The sequence below is a fragment of the Protomyctophum parallelum genome, assembly GCF_964188405.1.
Source record: "Protomyctophum parallelum genome assembly, chromosome: 9".
Classification (NCBI taxonomy): Eukaryota; Metazoa; Chordata; class Actinopteri; order Myctophiformes; family Myctophidae; genus Protomyctophum; species Protomyctophum parallelum.
The window spans coordinates 11103309-11122638 of NC_139706.1; the positions used below are offsets into that span (position 1 = coordinate 11103309).

The 19330-nt window shown below is 41.1% G+C and overlaps 1 protein-coding gene and 1 long non-coding RNA gene across 2 annotated transcripts; both read right to left on the reverse strand.

Moving 5' to 3' along the window:
* Positions 1–6629: 6629 nt before the first annotated feature.
* On the reverse strand, positions 6630–7808 carry LOC310864014 (uncharacterized protein; the record flags this gene model as incomplete). The annotated part of the gene is made up of 3 exons (XM_083772546.1): positions 7698–7808; positions 7072–7125; positions 6630–6896 (listed from the first exon to the last, which is right to left on the reverse strand). Exons 2-3 carry the CDS (start codon positions 7123–7125, stop codon positions 6630–6632), a joined length of 321 nt encoding a protein of 106 aa, XP_083628672.1. The 5' UTR covers positions 7698–7808.
* Positions 7809–8264: 456 nt separating this feature from the next.
* LOC310864349 lies at positions 8265–10264 on the reverse strand. Its single transcript, XR_014569733.1, has 4 exons — positions 10198–10264; positions 9067–9133; positions 8678–8778; positions 8265–8300 (listed from the first exon to the last, which is right to left on the reverse strand). It is a non-coding gene; the product is annotated as an uncharacterized lncRNA (long non-coding RNA).
* Between the last annotated feature and the right edge of the window lie 9066 nt (positions 10265–19330).

A 19330-nucleotide genomic window follows, 5' to 3' on the forward strand; every position in this document is an offset into this window, starting at 1 on the left:
ACTTGTGTCTATTAAAATAATAATGCTAAAAATGTCCTGGGGAAATTATCTTAATTGTATCCAACTTTCAGGACTCACACCTTTATGTGGGCCAGCCAGCGGAATTCATTTCTCACTCTGGGAAATGGCAATAAATCTAATTCATGCAGTACTTCCTCATGCCTTCAGCCAGAGGTGCGCACAGCAACACATGCATCCCCGCACACTCCATCGAAGCAGTGCTTTCCTGTGAATTTGATTAATTAATGAAGTTCCAAAGTGACCTTTAAAACTTGAAGGCTTAAAAATTACCTGGCCTGGGATTGAGCATCCGTTCAAAATTAAAGCGAGGGAGGGAAGATCTAATTTGGAGCAGATGAGAAATGCTTTATGGTACTGAATGTCAGGTATGCAGTCTAGTAGAGAGAACACTAAATCCACAGTGAAGAATGAGCGAAAACCACTTGAGTAGCATTCAGTATAATTCAGCTCCCTAAAACATCACTGGATCAGTCAATCCATTCACCACCTCTGTGTGAAAGCAACGAACTGGAAGAAAATACACGAGGTGAAGAGGTGCTGAATTGCCTGCTTTAGCTCAGTGACACTGCTAATACTCAGTCCATGTAAACTCATTTTGTCTTCTCTCCTTTTCCAATAAAGAATGAAGCGCAAGGACTCATTTCAATATTCCGAAAGTGACATGTAAGGATGATGGGCAGGCACGCCGTTTTCTGTTTTAGCTAAATCGAAAGTGACAAATGTGTTTATTTCTCTTAGGCTGCATGCATGCATATATCCACTGTTGGCCTGAAACACTAGTGCCTTCAGTGTGTGTACATGAGTGCCTTGGTTTGCATACAAGTACTTGGTAAATCAGCAAACTTGTCAAGTTCAAAGAACGGCAAGGAGCGTCAGATGATTCCCCAGCGCAGAATACTGGTTGGATAGCAAGAGATGCTAACGAAACAACAGACTGGTGAAGGTCATTGAGTGCAAACAAAAATGAGGAAGAAAAACAACAATGAAATAAAACAAATGCAAAGTAATGCAGGCAAAAGCAAGTATGTGATATTTTGTGTTTATATTGTGCATTTCAAGCTCATATCCATTCCTGTGTGCTGTAAGGACAGTCACTTTGACAGTTTGAGGCTTAGCAGTTATTATTACACATACTGTACTGTACTGTACTCTAAGACACAAAGTCAATGCTTACTCACCCATCAAGTTCACACTGCTGCAGGGTTGGGCTGGGTCGTTTGACTCTACCATTTGAATTTCGTCTTCATTGCACCGTGGAGATGCGGGCATTTTTCTTTTTTTTACATGCTATGCAAAGTGCTGTTATGGATTTGTTTGCCTTGCATATCTGGAGTTAGGTCAATGAACTTAGCAATGGTCAGCAGTCGGAGCTCAAGGAGAGCTCGTCGTGGGTCAGTGGACTTTGCATAAGTCAAGCCAGACTCGCTTCTTTGAGAGGGAAATGGGTACATGTTGTTTTACATCTGAGGGATGGACTATTGACATCCTCATTGCATGTTTTACCTCTGCTGCCTCCACGACAGTGAGTGGTAAACAAAAGCAGTGAGTTGTGAACTGGATCTATACCCTCAGGCTAGGAGGAGCAGCTGCATGTATCAGCTAAAGGGAAACAATATTCACTATTCGGGCTTCTAGAATCTTGGACTTGTCACACAAAGAATGAAATAAAACACAGTATGAATGAGATGCTGTCTGTGGTGCAGGCTACAGTAGAAGGAGCTCCACAGGAGCGTGTGCATGCTGAACGTCTTCAGCCACTTGAGATGAAAGAAGCATGTCGCTGTGCCTTCCTCATGTGTGATGTGCTTATCCCAGGTGAGTTTCTTGGTGATGTGGATGCCAACAACCAAGACAGTCACTGATCCCACTGCGATGCCGTGGAGGTAGATCAGTGGTTTTCAAACCTCGTCACATCAAGGCCCTTTAGTAATTCAGCATTTGAGCCACGGACCACCGTTTGATGATATTTATAGCCTCTCAGACCCAAGACTTCCACTATTCCATGCTGTATTGCTGTATTTTTTATTGTCATTGGATGATATTTTGTTTACTATATTCCATGCTGTATTTCTGTATTTTTGGCCACGATAAGCCCCTTGGTGTTGGCCGTCTCTGGAAGCTGTTGCAGTGTTGCACTGATTATGCTATAAATCAAGACAGCATACATGTAGATTTTGATTACTCAAACAAACTTAACACATATATGGGCTGTATTTTGCGTGTCTTAAGTACCAGGTGTTATTACCTAACTTGAGTAAACTAAAGACCTGGAGGCGTGATCAATGCTCTTTGGCCACTCAGAATAGCCAAATGGCATTGATCACGCCTCCAGGTATTAAGTTTACTCAAGTTAGGGAATAAGACCTGGTACTTAAGACACGCAAAATACAGCCCTAAGTTTCACTTTCACTCCAAATATCAGTTACATTATTTGTTGAGGAATTGGCCTAACAATAGAGAGGCGAACTGCAGTGCTCCAGATTATGATATGTCACAGGTCTTTGTACTTAGTACTCTCTTAGTACTGAAGAGAGGGAAGGTTACTGAGCAGATCTTCTTGGAGGTATTGAGATCACATCAGTTTCTGGGAAAATCTTCAAATGCTCCCTCATAATATTGCCTCCATCAGATCAGAGCAACCAACCAATAGCTGGAGGGATGGTTGAAATGGTCTACAGATAACTGAGACTGAGTGAGTAGGATGAACTGTTATTTCCAAAGTTGGCTAGGATTGCCAAGAAGTCAGAGTTGCCTACAGTAACATGGATACTCCCCTAGCCCTCTATGACAGTAACATGGATACTCCCCTTCAACAGCCTTAGTGAGGTGTTCAAGGTTATACCAGAGCAAGGGAGCTGCTGCAGGATCCAAAAGTTTCCCAAGCAGGCATTGAGGTATAAGGAGAAGAAGGAAGTAGAGGACACTGTAGGTAGTGGACCAGGTGGAATCTCGGCCACGCCACAGAGCGCTGGTGGGATCTGTGGCTGTTGGCCAAGTAGGACTGGGCAGCATTCCAATCGGCAACCATGCACACAAATAAGGCAAAGGGAAAAGAGAGGCAGGGCCTGGGCCAGAAGGAGGTGAGAGCCAGGGCCGAGGAGCTGTGTGCGAGCCAGCCAGATGGTGGGAATGAGGCAGCAGGGGGCACGGACGAGATGGGAAGCAGGCCGTGGATTACAGGTCACAAGGTCTCAGTTGTGGATGGCAGAACGCTCCATCAAATTCTTCAGTCTATGTTCTGCCCAGCCTATCTAACCGATTCAATTGGGGCAAGGTCGAATCACCATCATGTCCACTGCACTGTGCAAAGGAAAAGGTACACTGTTGCACATGCAGTGCTTTTCAATGCAATCACCGAGTCCATCTGTAGTGCCATTGACCAGAGTAAGCTTCTCCTTCACTCAGAAAACAGAAACTACTATCTACCCAAATATATTGGTGAATCATTTTTACACCCTTAATTATCGAGTAAACTTGACTGCTATGAAATCAAGTAAAATCTACCTTAAAAATTAAGTAAGTGCAAGTAATATATTAAAGCAGGTTGAAATGACAATTATTGAGTAGATAAAATTAATATGCATTAGCACCTTGAAATGACAATAATTGAGTAGATAAACTTAATATGCATTAGCACCTTGAAATGACAATAATTGAGTAGATAAACTTAATATGCATTAGAAAACCTAGGTTAAAATTACATATAAATTTGAGTATATGGGATTGAAATTGATAGGTTGATTTAACTATATACGAGTGTATGATTTAATAAAATATATGCGTTACATTTACTCAATATTTTAACTGTATTCAACTCATAGTATTTTAATCAAAAAGGAATTCTGTATTTACCTTTGTCAAAGAGAATACACAATGCAATTATACAGATAAGTACGTTTTTAATTGACCAAAGTGAACATTCAAGTATTAAACATTCACATACTGTATGGGAGGAAACAGTCTGGCCACACGAAACAATGTGCAAATTACAATGTCAGCAAATACATTTTAAGAACATTAAACATTTCCTACTATGGCAGGTAAATAAAACAAAACAAAAGTCCACGCACACTATAGTTGAGAGGACAAACATGATAGGATGGTCATTTGACTTTTTTTTTTAGTCAAGGCTGGGTTTAATGAATTACCTGCCGGTGTCCCACCGAAACTATACCGTATACACACACGCGCAGTCGCGCACGCACACACACAATTTGATTGTCTACCCCCCCCCCCACACACACACACACACACACACGTCACACTATACTTGACATAAACATTTTAGGTTTAGGTTAATTAATTTGCCTGCATGCCGGTGTCTAGCACCCAAATTAGCCGATCTACAAACATGCGCACACACCTGAAAACACAATTTGATTATCTATACCACACACACACAATTTGATAGGCTACTTCATCATAGCAAAAATAGCTGCCATTCTTTTTTGAAAACATTCATCTATGGTCACATGCAGACACCATATTGAAAGTATAGTTGGTCAACAGCCAACACGCATACAATTAAAACCTGGTGTAGTTGTAAAATTGTACAGCACCGAAAAACATGAACCCCAAAAGCATTATTTAACAAGACCCAGACAAATGAACATTAAGTATAAAAGAACTGTGGCCCTTTAAGCAACAAATGTTAGTTTTTAAAGTAATGTGCTTGGAGCAATCAATAACCCATTACTGTATAAGAAAAAAAAAGAAAAAGCAGGAAGGTCAAATGGGGAAGAATTTCTTAATATAGAAAAAATAAAAATAACGTTTTACTGTCTATCGGTGAGGTTTGTACAGATTAATACATTCTAATTGGCTATATGCACTGTGTACACATAAGCACCTCCACTTCAAAACAAGTCTGTCAGACGCACAGATCTGACATGCTGCTGTATGCTTTATACAATAGGCTTTCCTTTTGAACAGTGCAGTATCAGTCAGTGTCGTATGTGATGTGGTTTCCTACTAATCTGTTTCCACTGAAAACATTCAAACTGAAGTTGTCAGTCAGGACACTAGCCAAGCAGACAGTTTTTCAGTGTCTGCACTTTGGGTGTAAGCTGTTGAGGGTCTAGTCCAAGCAGTACCTTTTGAAAAACCTCCAAGATGTATTTGAACTTCTTGGGGTACTTCAAGTCAAACACGTAGGTCAGTCCCAGGAGATAGCAGCAGGCTCTGCTAATATCGCCGAGGTTGTTGAGGACAGGGATGCCCTCAATAACAATACCTACATCAGCAGCTGGTGATTGAGTTTGCAGACTGTAGATAGTCATCAGTTCCCCCGACAACTCCTCTTCTACATCGACACCAGCATCCTGCACACATTGTAAAAATAGAATCTCATGAATGAAAACGTAATGATGATGTTCACGGTATTATCATTCTAAACAGTTACTACTGTTGCACAATTCCCTGCTCTGGGTGGGACCTCCGTCAGTGTCTTGAGTTTGCAATTGAAAACGTTTGCTGCCAACCAGTTGAAGAAATCACAGATTGAGGCCAGATTGAGACCATTCATGTTCATGGAAGAAGCTTGTAAACATGTATTCTATTGCCAATTTGTGACCTTGTAGATCTGCTATTTTTGCTGTACAACATGCTTCCATAATTAAGACATGCTGCCGTCTATGCTGCTATGGAACTTGTATCCATGTGCAGTGCAGACCTGAGTGTATCGTGACCTTACTTAGTATGTAGGAACACATGTCTGAACTGCAGTAGCACTAGACATGCCATCTCACAACCTGATTCTCTGGACACCTTCTCACAAAACAAGCTCCTCACTCTGCCGTTCTTGGCACGTTTGAGATATTGTCTCACAATTAGCCATGATGATGACATTAGTTAAAACTACAAATTGTTAAATACTTTATTTTACTAACTTCAACGTCCTTGATCAGGGCACCAGGCTCTTCTCCCAGATGGTCGATGAGGCACTTGATCAGGATTCCTCTGGTTAGCTGTATGGGGTTTCCACTCTGCAGACAGAGTTTTATCCTTAATACAATGCATTACTTTGCACATTCAAGCTGGGCTTTTGTTTACCAACTTTAAAGTCTACCGTTTCAATTGTCTGCACACAGTTTTAGCATTTAGGGCCCCATTTCCACCAGTGCTAAACACATTATCCCGAAACTTCTTTGCCTTTTTTACTCTTTTGAAAAACAAAATTGGTCAACTAGCCAATCTAAATGAACAAAAATGTTTTTCAAAATAGTAAAAAAGCAAAGAAGTTTAGGAATAAGAGGGGTTTAGTACTGACAAGACTATTAAGACATGCATTTCGTCTATCAGGGAATGGACAGGACAGAGACATAGTGATGACTGTTTAGGATACATTAGTATCTAAAGTAAGTGATCGTAATTAACTTAATGGGACTGATCTAGGACATTTGACAGGTTTGCGTTACAGGCAAGATACTACAGTGGAAGCAATGAGGAACATTTCTCACCCGCATGTGAAGTTACAACATGTCAAGGAAATTACAACACAAACTTTGTTCTAGCTTTTTAAAGTGAATGAATACCGAGAATAGAAGATCTGCAAGTTCACAGACTTCAGTGAGATGCAATGTGAGCTTGCATATCTGCTATTTTCTGATTTAGAAGCCGTTTTTAAGAATCATCCTCAGGTCTAAATGGTTTATTACCTGAAGCAGAGCACTCTTCTTTGCCCGATGTGGCTCTCCTACAGCACCTCTCTTAGATTGGAACATGGACAGCAGTTTAGGTGTGTAGAGGTCCAGTTTAGGTGTGTAGAGGTCCAGTTTAGGTGTGTAGAGGTCCAGTTTAGGTGTGTGGAGGTCCAACATCTCCATGAATTTCGGCTCAAGCTTCATTGTAGTGATCAACTTGAACTCTGCGCTGACCTGAAAAACAGATGAGGGGAAGGGAGAAAAACAAAACACATTGTGATCTTGTACATCCATTTTCCACCACTGTTGCTCCAGGAATGGGTACAATTGGTTAAATACAATGTAAATGTGTGTCACATGCAGGATGTCATTTCTGTTGAACCCTGCTACAAGAATCCAATTTACTCACTTGTGAAGCATCAAACAAGGCCAGCCATCTCTCCTTTACATCCTTGACGCTCATCTAGAAGAGATACACTAGGTGTTAACAGGGAACCAACAGACTGATGTAATGTTTCTTTCAAAAATGAGTTTGACTAATATTTGTCATACCAACTAATCTATAAAAATCACACCTGTGTGAACTGAGCGATGCAACTATATGCATCGTACTGTACTGTACAACTCATACTCTACAGTATAACTCGTACTGTACACTGTACTATGGCTGCTGTGTGTGTGACCTGAATCAGCCCAATCAACCCCAATTCGTACTCATCAGGACATACATATGGACATAGCAGTTGGAGCCGTCAGGCACCACTCAAATCCATATCACTGATAAACTACATCTACTGAGTCCCAACTGTAAAATCTCAATGATTCAACATTTTAATTATCCTCCTCAAGGATCAAAATATTACACAGGGAAGAATTATTGAAGCAGCTGTGTTCATATAAGGCAGCGAGCAGACAACGCAGTGGTAAATGAATAATATCTGCAACACAATGTTTCAGGAATATAGTTGAATAACTGTATAGAAAGGTTGTAAAACAATTATTAAACAGTGTCCTACCAGTAAGGTATCCAGTCACTTGTTTGTCCAGACTGTTGAATTGCTGTCTGTATGAGTCTAGATGCCTGGGGGACAGCCACCGGGAGGCAAAGAGGACAGCATACCGGGAGACAAAGAGTTGAGGTGTAGCTGGAAGACATGGACAGTAGAAAATAAGACTAAATACACAAAAATGAAACCCTGTTAATTTCCCATCAGGCACACTGTTCAATCCTTAGCTCTTGTCAATACTTTGCATTGATTCAATATTTATAAATGCCACAAAGACTAATAGTTTAAAACCCCCAAAAAGCTGAAATTGCAGATTTACAAGCATGCACACAACGCATCACAATGAGACATGCTGTGAGCTTGTAGATCGGCTATTTATTGCTACTTTAAGCGAGCAGACAACGCAGTGGTAAATGAATACTATCTGCAACACAATGTTTCAGGAATATAGTTGAATAACTGTATAGAAAGGTTGTAAAACAATTATTAAACAGTGTCGTACCAGTAAGGTATCCAGTCACTTGTTTGTCCAGACTGTTCAATTGCTGTCTGTATGAGTCTAGATGCCTGGGGGACAGCCACCGGGAGGCAGAGAGGACAGCATACCGGGAGACAAAGAGTTGAGGTGGAGCTGGAAGACATGGACAGTAGAAAATAAGACTAAATACACAAAAATGAAACCCTGTTAATTTCCCATCAGGCACACTGTTCAATCCTTAGCTCTTGTCAATACTTTTCATTGATTCAATATTTATAAATGCAACAGAAAGACTAATAGTTTAAAACCCCCAAAAAGCTGAAATAGCAGATTTACAAGCATGCACACAACGCAATGAGACATGCTGTGAGCTTGTAGACCGGCTATTTATTGTTACTTTTGTGCAGACACTGTAGTATTGGTGACAAAACATCAAACGTTGAAATATGGAGATATGAGGTTTCTGCCCAACAGCAACGATGTATATATGAAATTATGAATACATTGTGTGTGTTTTTTACGGTTGTTACCTCCTGGAACCCAGGTCAAGCAGTGGTGAGGCTTTATTGTTGGCAGCAGCAGGGAAGGAGAATCAAACAGAGAAGGAGCCAGACATTGATGCCTACAGAGTCTACAGACAAATATGCAGACATGCACATGATCAGACAAAGCAACATACATTTTTATACAGGACTTTAGTCCATAAATAGTCAAATACCTAATGTTGCGATCACAGTCACACGGACAGATGCAAAGATACAGTCTAGTCTACTATTAATGTTTAATGGAAGTGAGCGACATGAAGATACAGCCAATGTTTGTAGCTTTGTATCTTTTGCATCTGCCAGTGTGATTGCAGCATAAGAAGTTGGCTAGTAGTAGGCTAGTACATAAAATGCCTTAATGATACTGGACTTACAGGCTATAGTTGACAATGTCCACTCTGTCTGATGTTGGCTCTTGGCTGCAGTGATTTATTCAACAGTCTACAAAACAAACATTAACCAACATTAAACTGTATACTTTACACCGTATACTTTAAAAACATAAATGTGGAAATATAGCTCATCTACAAGCTCACAAGCAGGCTTGAGTTTTTAGAATGATTACTTTTGCTAACAGACATTTAGCACTGATCTAAATGCATTTCGTTACATGCAGTTTATAATTCCAATGATTGTGTTGGATGACAATGTCCACATGTAATTGCACTGTCTGACCCTGCCTGCAGATTTATTCACCGCATTCTACCGCAAACTACGCAGCTGCGTAGAGGCCCCAAGAGTTCTCCCTGAAAAATGTTTAATATCGCAGCCCCGCCAGCCCGTTCCGCCTATTGCGGTCGGTTAGGGGGGGCTCCGACGGCCCATGGCGTCGCTTCCTCAGCGTCACTTCTTCATGATCCTCCCCCGTTAAGCGACGCCCGGTCGCGGCCGTCCGTCCCGTCGTGGGCTCCCCTGTTGGTCTATGTCCCCCTTAGCAAAAGTAATATTTCTAAAAGCTCAAGCCTATAGCCTATACTGCTGGTCTACGTAAAACATGAACCGCACGCAGGCACCGCAAAACAACAAGCTTATCGTCTAACGTTTACTGTATAGATGAAGCATGTTTAGTTTAGTATTACAGCATAGAATTCAACATAATAAATAAGCCCGCGTTTATAGCGGCCATTTTGATAGTTCTTTCAGTGAGCCATACATACAATCGTAAGTCAAATGAACTACAATTACCATGCAGCCCTGAGCCCTTCCCGTTCGGCGCGAACTTTCCCTCGCAAATAATGTGTAGGCTATTCTATGCATTTTAACATGATATTGTGTATATGTACATGGCTGAAACATGTGTAGTTTATGTGTATAGTGTCGACGACCACAGGCGTTACGTTATGGTGGGGCTGAATGAAAATTAGCATGCACTCTTTAGTCTTGACAGTTGTTAGTTTTGCTAGCCCTATACGAGCGTCATGTAAACCATGGCTTTAGTCCGGTCCAAAAAAAAAGTATGAAGACACGGTCAACATTTAATTAACATTTGATAGCTGGCTACTTACCATGAAGGAGAACTTCTCTTGTAACTTCACTTGCGTGGCGCGGCTCAGCTGCTGCTTCTGCTGTAAATTTTGTAATGGCTGCCAGCCTGCCACTCGGGATGACTCGTATCGGTCCGGCTTTCATCGCTGTTATGAACTCTGGCCAATAAGAGGCAGGTAGGCGTGTCTAATGGGTATCTTAGATCATTTCAACCCAATATTATTAGTAGATACCGTATCTACTAATAATATTGGGTAGGAATGAGTAATAATTACATTTCTTCAAACTGATCTGTATGATTACTCCATTCTCAAATATTATGATGGAAACTTACTGAGACTTGTATATATATTTGACCAATATTACCAGTTTGGCATATACTCATTTATTTTCATGAAATTAACTAAAACAATAGATGTACATTTAACTCACAAATAACAGTTGGATTTTTACTCAATAATTATTGTATATCCAACTAAAAGGATCCCATAAGTGATATTCACAGATTTTATTAAGCTAATATACCTTTTTTTAATAGTCGTACTTACAAGGCGATTGTTTTACTTTTTTGAGTGTTCCACCAACATGAGAAATCACATTCATGAGAGCAGGGCAACATCCAAATTTGCACCTAGAAGCCAAGGCTTTGTGGAGACCACCTTTGATCACACACATATGCTAATATGTTTGTATTTGAAGAATATTGTCGCTATGTACTGCATGATCTCATATAAATCAATTAACCACTTAACCACCATCTAAGTGTTGAAAATAGACGATCTACAGTACAAGCTCGCAACACGTCACAATGTGACACATTGATGTGAGCTTCATGTAGATCGGCTATTAAATGTTTTTTTTTCTTGCCTACAATGTCATGCTCAAAATAGGGATGCATGTTGCAATATGTTTTGGATTTTGTCATGTAAATTTAAGTTATACTGTATAGTTAACCTTCAACCCCTACAGCAACATAATACATAAAGTCCACTGACTTTGCTTCATTGGTTGTTTCTAAAGTAAAATGTAACATGTACTTTTCAGCACTGTGTAACAAATAATTATGAATAAAGTAAACCAACTGAAATGGTTGTAGCCTACATACCAACTGTTTCCCTTCAATAGGCAAGGGATCATTTATGTTGCAGTGGTAGTTGTTGAAGGGCATTATTTTTAAATAACTACCGCTGCGTCATACATTATCCCGCTTTTTACACGGCTACTTTATTAATACATTTATAAATGTACCCAAAAGTAACAACAAAACAAGGTATTTCCTTGCGTACGCTAATGATTTGAGTGTCGCGCTGGCCGTCTACCCATGAGCTGCAGCACAGTCACCTCAGAAGTGAGTTGATCAAATAGAATAATTTTTTGGTTACTGCATCGTCTATTTCTAGCTTCAGTTCAAATGTTTTCAAAAACATTCTTGAGAGCAATGTTTAGTTGTAAATGACATTGTGTGTATACAATGTAATCATTGTAATGCATACAATGCACCACATAAATCTTCAAATAAATAAATAAGCCACATCGCTTGATCTTTGGAGACGTTGTGTTGTATCTCAAAGGTGCCCTGCCCTGTTTCACGCTTCATGCCTGGTCCTATTAATTATCACATTTATTACTAAACACAGAAATGTGTTTCTTGTGGTTGATATTTTACATATTCAAGCACCTCAGTCCCTCAGGGACTATATGGAGGATGGATGCATTGCACTATTTTAGTATAGCATATACGCTACTGTAGAAGGGAATGGAGGAGTTGAGGGGGGGGGGGGGGGGTAAGGGGGAAAATGCTGATGTTTGTGCTGAAAAACTTCAAAGACAAACACAGTGGAAAAAAGCTGATTCAGCTAGTTATTACACTACATTAATATTCAATTAATTTAAGCATTTTGCCACTGGCCCTAATTGAAAATGCAAAATGAGTAGCCAACATGGGTTTATTTCTACACCACTGAAGCCCATCCACGCCCTAAACAGCCCCTAACCATCACAAATGACTCCTGTGAAACTCATGCACCCTCACTCCTCTCTCTCTCACACACACACACACACACACACACACACACACACGCGCGCGCACACGCACAGTGCAGGAGGATGCATTAAATTGGAGTTTATTTTAAGTTGCAGCGCAAGTCGGCAGAGTTATTTCGATGTTTGTTTGAAAGGCTCAAAGCCAAGTCTTTGACGAGGTAAACAGCTCCCTGCGTATCGTGGGAAAGCCTTGCTGTGAGAACATCTGAACATTGCATTGGTCTACATCATCCTCAAATACTCAAACTAAATAATCTAACATAAAAAATAAAATATGTAAATTAGACTGCAGTTCCATCTGTTTATTATTTTAAATAAATGAAAATCAGGAAAGTGCATTTTCAATGCATGCAATTAGTTTGTTGTTTTAAAATAAATGGTATATGCTGAATGTCACAGCAAGGATTTGGCAAGTATTTTATAGCACCCTGCATAATTAGGTCAGCTCTACATTGATGGTACAATAACTTCTAAACCCAGCAAGCAGCCTGGAGTGCCCTCTCGGTATAGGGGCACCTTGCCTTTCAGTACAACCTCATCCACACTAAGCCTCTTCTTTCACAAATTATCAATATATTGGTCTGCACTCCGCATTACAATAGTGACACACTGATGATGGAGGCAACAATGCAAGGCACCAACCTGCTCTTTGGGAGCACTTAGGGTTTCACTTAAAGCCAGGAGGAGCCGGTGATTTAACAAGGGACCATCGGTTAAGAGGACTGCTGCTCTACCTCCTGAACTACTGCCACCCTGCCGGGATTAACTGAATTATTGCTGCACTCAGGTGGCCACCGTTGTACCAGCCTATGAGCCCATACAGTCGAGGGGTGGAGGAAGCTGGGTGCCAGAGTCAGACTTATTGAAAATTCAACTTAAACCATTGATTGTTCTGCAATCTGCAAGCAGCAATACGGGGGCCAAGAAATTCTTCATGATATATAAAAAGCAATATGCAATATGCACAATAAGTCACAGAAACAGAATAGATTGAACTTGAGAGAAAGCAGCCCATGCAATTAAAAATGAGCATTTTCAACAGCTGAGCAGTGTGCTGAGGGATTGTAGATATTCAAATGTCTTTATTATGTTGCGTATAACGGCAGATTTCAAACTCTTGTTTAAAATGCAGTCAGTTTTACTGCATCTAAACATGGACAGATCCTATTATTATAATTGTCTCCACCAGGCCGAAGGCATGTGGGGAGAGTATGTTTTGCACTCCGTCCGTCCGCGTGTCCGTCCGTGTGTCCGTGTGTCCGTGTGTGTGTCCGTGTGTCCGTGTGTCCGTGAACAGCTAATCTCGGCCACCGTTAACCCGGTCGATGCCATATTTTGCACACACACTCCCTGGATGCCAACCATGAACCTCTGCCCCAAACTTTCCAGAACGGCCTGTTATAGCGCCACCAGGAGGCCGCTTTGTGCAAAACAAGTTTTTGCACAGTACACCTACAGATGTCGTCCAAACATCGCGCAAATTGTCTCTCTAGAGCCATTCAACGAAACCGGTCTTTCAGATTTATCAGACTCCATCCTGATTGGTTAAGATTGGCTTCCAAAGTTCACAGGAGTGCTCAGTTTCAAACAAAATGCTGCAAATCATGAACACATCGCGTGATTTCCGTGAAATTGTGCACCCACATTCCCACTAGGCCGAGGACGAAATGCCACATGAACAATTTCAACTCAGCCTCAAGGTGGCGCTATAACTGGCCGAAAAGTGTTTTTACCTCTAACTGCACGGATCTGTGGATAACCTGGTGGAGACCTGTGCCCGGAAGGGCACTTTTTCTAGTTAGGCTATATTTTTTCATCACAATTCCTTGCCAGTCAGTTAGACGTTGCCTGGATTCGAACATGTGACCATCTGTTTCCCAGGGGTACTTTCTACTCATTTAACTACAGTCCTGTTTAAATTGGTGAAATGCATAACATTTTCCCTTCTGTCATGTGTCAGGCCAATGTTTCACTAGAACATACTTTACTAAATTGAAAACAAATACCGTAAAAAAACGCCATCATCTCATTTGCACATGCTTTAATTAAAGGCCCATACTGCCAAGGACGAGTTGGATGAGTTTTAGGCTAGCTTTTTATAATTTTAAAACACTACAATATCCTTTGGCTTAGCTTTATTTCTTTTAACTTAAAAACATTTCAGTACGATTTTGTGTCGATATAGGTCCAAGTTCAGTTAATATTTTCTTCTGTGTGTTAACATTATAATCACAGAGCTTCTGTGATTATAAGGATGTGTGTACAATCTCATTAGAGGCTGTGTTTGTGTTAATCTTTTCATGCAGTGTGAATCCGAGAATAATAGAGCAAACCCACTGAGGATGGGAATCTGCTATCTTTGAATGCATTGTCATGGTAGATCTGTGCCTACATTTTGTGTTTTCATGTTTATAAATACAGCATGTCACATAATTTGAGTGCTTTGAATGCCTTTGCTGAATTTATTTTCCCGGGTGAAAGAAAAGATTATCCAGATTCCAGACTGCCTTTGTTTACATCCTGGGCACATCGTTGTTCCCATGGGTCGAGAAACGAAGGCAGTAGTGAGTTCCTCTTCCTGCTTCCATCTGGCGACTGTGGCTCAAGAGGTAGAGCAGGTCGTCCAATGATCCATGGGTTGGCGGTTCGAATCCCGGCTCCTCCTGTCTACATGTCGAAGTGTCCGTGGGCAAGACACTGAACCTCAAATTGCTCCCGATGTGCTGGTTGGTATACCTTGCATGGCTTCTGCCGCAATCGGTGTACGAATGTGTGTGTGAATGGGTGAATGTAAAGCGCCTTGGATAAAGGCGCTATATAAATGCACCATTTAACATTTACCATCTGGTCTCTCTCAGGCAGAGACCGAGCCACTACTGATCGGAGTGATATGCGGCCGCTACGTGGCCGCTAGAGGCGGGATCAACGCCAGACTGATGACATATTGAAGCTGTGCCACAGCGCACATGTAAACACAACCTAACAAGACTACAACTCAAAATAATTACGGAGGTATCAGATTTTTGTCCCGCTGCTTTGGTCGGGTCAGGTTAGTGCAAGTGCACAAACGTGTGCAAATTGCCTTCGTTCTCATGTGTGCCTCGGCCTGTGATTAGTTGTCGCACAAATACTTAGGCTAATGAATTTACATTTTATTTGTATTCTTCTCGTATTGGACAGCCTCTACATTATGTACTGAATGCCTTAACACATTTTATTGATTGATCATTAAATCATTAAAATAAATATGCTATGAAAATGCACACAGACACAGCCCACCCATCTGGTAGTGCAGGGTGGAAACACTTTTGAGATGGACTTCTCCTGCCATGAAGCTTGCCATCCGATAACATGTTCGGTTGTGTTCGTAGAGGAACTGTCACAGTTCCTGGACAGATTTTCTAAAAGCTTTCATTCAGATGGAGCAAGCCTGTTCTAAATTAATCTAAATAGGGTATTGAATGTACTTTTAAATCACTCAATGTACGAACACACATGGGGATTATCCTCATTTTGCCTGCTGAAACCAGCTCTCACATGGCCCAGGCTTTCCTGGTTTTAACACATTACCATTGCATAGATTAGATATAATTCTGTTCTGAAATGGTATTTTGTATACAGTATACTTGACTATTAAGCATCTTCAATACAAGGTTAGTTTATGCCCACATCCCAAACTGTTTCATTCCATTTACATTTTATTCTGTTTGCAGGCTCAACAAAATTCTGTTCATTTTGCCAAGGTCCTCTTTTACCCATTCACTCCATTATAGACAAGCCCATCATAGAATTAATGAATAAACATGACATGTATCCAATATCCATTCATGTCTACTCACTCTGTAATCTCTCTTCTTTTGGTTTATTTACAACGGTTGGTTATTGACTAAACCAGAAGTGGAGTTGAAATGTCGGGTGGACATATAAGTGAATGAACTGAACTGAACTGCATTTAATTTTCAATATGAAACCTTAAACTGACTTTCTGTGTGTGGAGAATTAACTTTGAGTGACTTTGTGTTGGTAACTTGGGTTGAAAATAATTTATATTATATTTATTTATTTTACTGATCTGCTGCATGGGTGGAGCTTCATTTTCATTCACTAGCTGTCTAAAAACCCAGAAGAGACGCCGGCAGACAGTGGCTTTTCCGTGCATGGAATCTTAGGTGTGCCCAGACAGAATGTGTCACAGTACAGTATGACACTTTGTGAGCTAGTAGAAAGTAGACTGGCTATAGACCGATTCCGTACCGGTTTCATGGTCGCAGCCTACGTATTTCCTGTAGGCGGACTCGACGTAGCTGCGGGGGTAAAACCCTCACCAGGCGCACCTCTTCCACTACAGTGAACGGCAGAGTGACTGATGTTAGTTTGCCTCAAACTTTACTCCTTTACCTGCTTTTTTACTAACACTAACATTACAAAGATGCCCAGAACATCGAGATGAACCTGTGTAGTTTATGGCTGCTCCAACAGTAGTGGCAACATAACAAATAAAATAAAACTGAATGTCTAATATCCACCGCGATGGCTGAGACCAGAGCCATTGAGTAATGGTTGAGACAAAGCAGTGAAGAATCCTGCAAGATACATAATTTCAGTCTTACCCAATACCCAATCTTTCTGTTTTATGAACACAAGGCTGCTGTATTTTATACCTCATACTAAGCATTTAGCGGGGGGACGGGGGGGGCCCCCTTGAGGATTGATCAAACTCTTCGGCTCTGTAAAGGAGTAAAGTTTGAGGCAAACTAACATCAGTCACTCTGCCGTTCACTGTAGTGGAAGAGGTGCGCCTGGTGAGGGTTTTACCCCCGCAGCTACGTCGAGTCCGCCTACAGGAAATACGTAGGCTGCGACCATGAGACCCGCTACGGAATCGGTCTATAGAGGATATGCACATGCATAAAGTGAGTGGCAAAGTGAGTTTAACGTTGTTTAACGTTGTTTAATGCAATCATATAGGACTTTTCTGTTTGGATGTAGGCTACAGTATGGGCTGTCAAGGCCAGAAAGTAGTTTTTTTTGCCATTCAGTAGGCCTTCCCGACTTCCTGGCTCCCTCAGAGCTAGTGTCGAAGTGTCCTTGAGCAAGACGCTGAACCCCTAATTGCTCCCAATGTGCAGGTTGGTGCATTGCATGGTTTCCTCCGCCATCAGTGTATGAATGGGTGAATGTAATGCACAATCTAAAACGCCTTGGATATATGCACTATATAATTTACCATTTAGTATGTACCGTAACGCAGAATAAAATTGGCTTTTTATGGACTTTTGATATAAAAAAATACACACAAATGGAGATATTCCCATTGTTTTGGCCCATATTTGATGACCACAGATGCTCTAAAAGTGTAAAAAGCATATTGTTCATTTCACTACGTCTTCAAATGATGGCACAGTAATGGCTCTTTGTAAGCCAAGTAAAGTGCTTTTTCTCATGCCGTTAAGAGCACTGACCAAGAAAATGTGGCATGTGGATAAGCACTGTAGAAATCAAGATAACAGTATTATAAATGAAACTTTGCATTTGTGGCTGAGCGAGTGATGTTCTCCGGGTGAGAACTCCAGTTGCCCTAAGAACCCGGCAAAGCTTCCCCTTTTAATGGAAATCATTACTGCTTTGACCTTGTGGTCTGAAGTGTATACTGTCAGTCGGATACAAGTAATTTGAAAACGCTGAACCAGAGGGACTTTATAATTTGAAAGAAAATAGTCTTTGAGGGATAATTCATGAAATGCATCTACTGTGGTAGGATGTTCTGCTAAAAAATATGTATTTTCATCATTCCATAAACTGTTATGATGTTTTCTTCATATTTGTGTGATGGCGCTTCCTCTGTAAAATAATCAGTGACCATTTCCGCATTTTCAAGTGCTGACGACTTTTTTATTCAAAGAGAAGATTCCCTTCTCTCTGTAGAAAAGGGGGAAAGAAATACACTTGGGCACTGAGTGACACATCAATTAGCCTTTCGTCCTCCGCATAGCTAATAATCAGATTGGGAGTTGTGTAGGCCTGTAGGGGACACGGCAGGTCATTAAAACATCCTCAAAACCCACTGCAGGCCTTGGATTTAGCTTCGGTTGGCTGACAGACCTTTCACTGCAAAGTTGGAATAGAAGCTATCTAGGCTGTAATTGCGAAGGAAAACAGATTTTCCAGTGTCAGGAACACTCTAGGCGGCCACTCATTTCTCATTTAAACTGCCAGTCCTCAAATTCCATGGTGGTCCTCGTCTATTCCGCAGACTCAATGGCAGACGGTAATAGTAATGAGTTACATTTACTTTGGTACATTTCTTTTATAAATTGTACTTTTGTAAGTGTAGTTTTAATGCATTACATTTGGCAACACTGCTTGTAACTTTAAAGGGGCTACACCACGAAGTTTACATTTTTTATTTTGTGTTTTTAATCTCCCCGAACAAAAAACAAACAAAAACGAGACCTATAGTGGGCCGTGTACAGTAGGGCTTCCAATTTGAAACAACGCATAGTGGAAATGTCAGAGTGTAATTGCTCAGGTTTGGATTCTGCCATTGTAAAGCTCCAGTGTGAATGAAATGTAACACTATATTATATCAAAAGATTATTGGTCTGAATCTTTCTGTCAACAATTCTATGGTCTTGGCCAGGGTCTCAATAGTCAAAAGGTCTTGTTTGTTTGGTCATGCTCAATCTCATCATGACTGCTGCTCTGTGGATCGGATCAGGAACTGAGATTCCTCTAAATGAAAAAGAAGATAAACAAGAATGACACACGTTGGGGGGCACGGCGGCACAGTCGGTAGTGCTGTCGCCTCACAGCTAGAAGGTCCTGGGTTTGATTCCCTCTGGGGATGCTGTGGGCGCGTTCTCTCCTCCACGTCATCAGTGCCCATACCCGAGGTGGGGTTGGCAAAAGGGCCTTTCTGTGTGGAGTTTGCATGTTCTCCCCGTTGTCAGTCGCTCCATGATGCGCCGTTGCTAACCTCACTTCACCACTCTCAAGGCTTTCCACCTCTACGGCATTGTAGTCTGGGTTGAGACTTCCGTGTTGTGGCGTGTCAGGGCTTAGGAGGCAGCCAATCATGACTAGTTCGCTACTACATGAGTGGTTCAGACC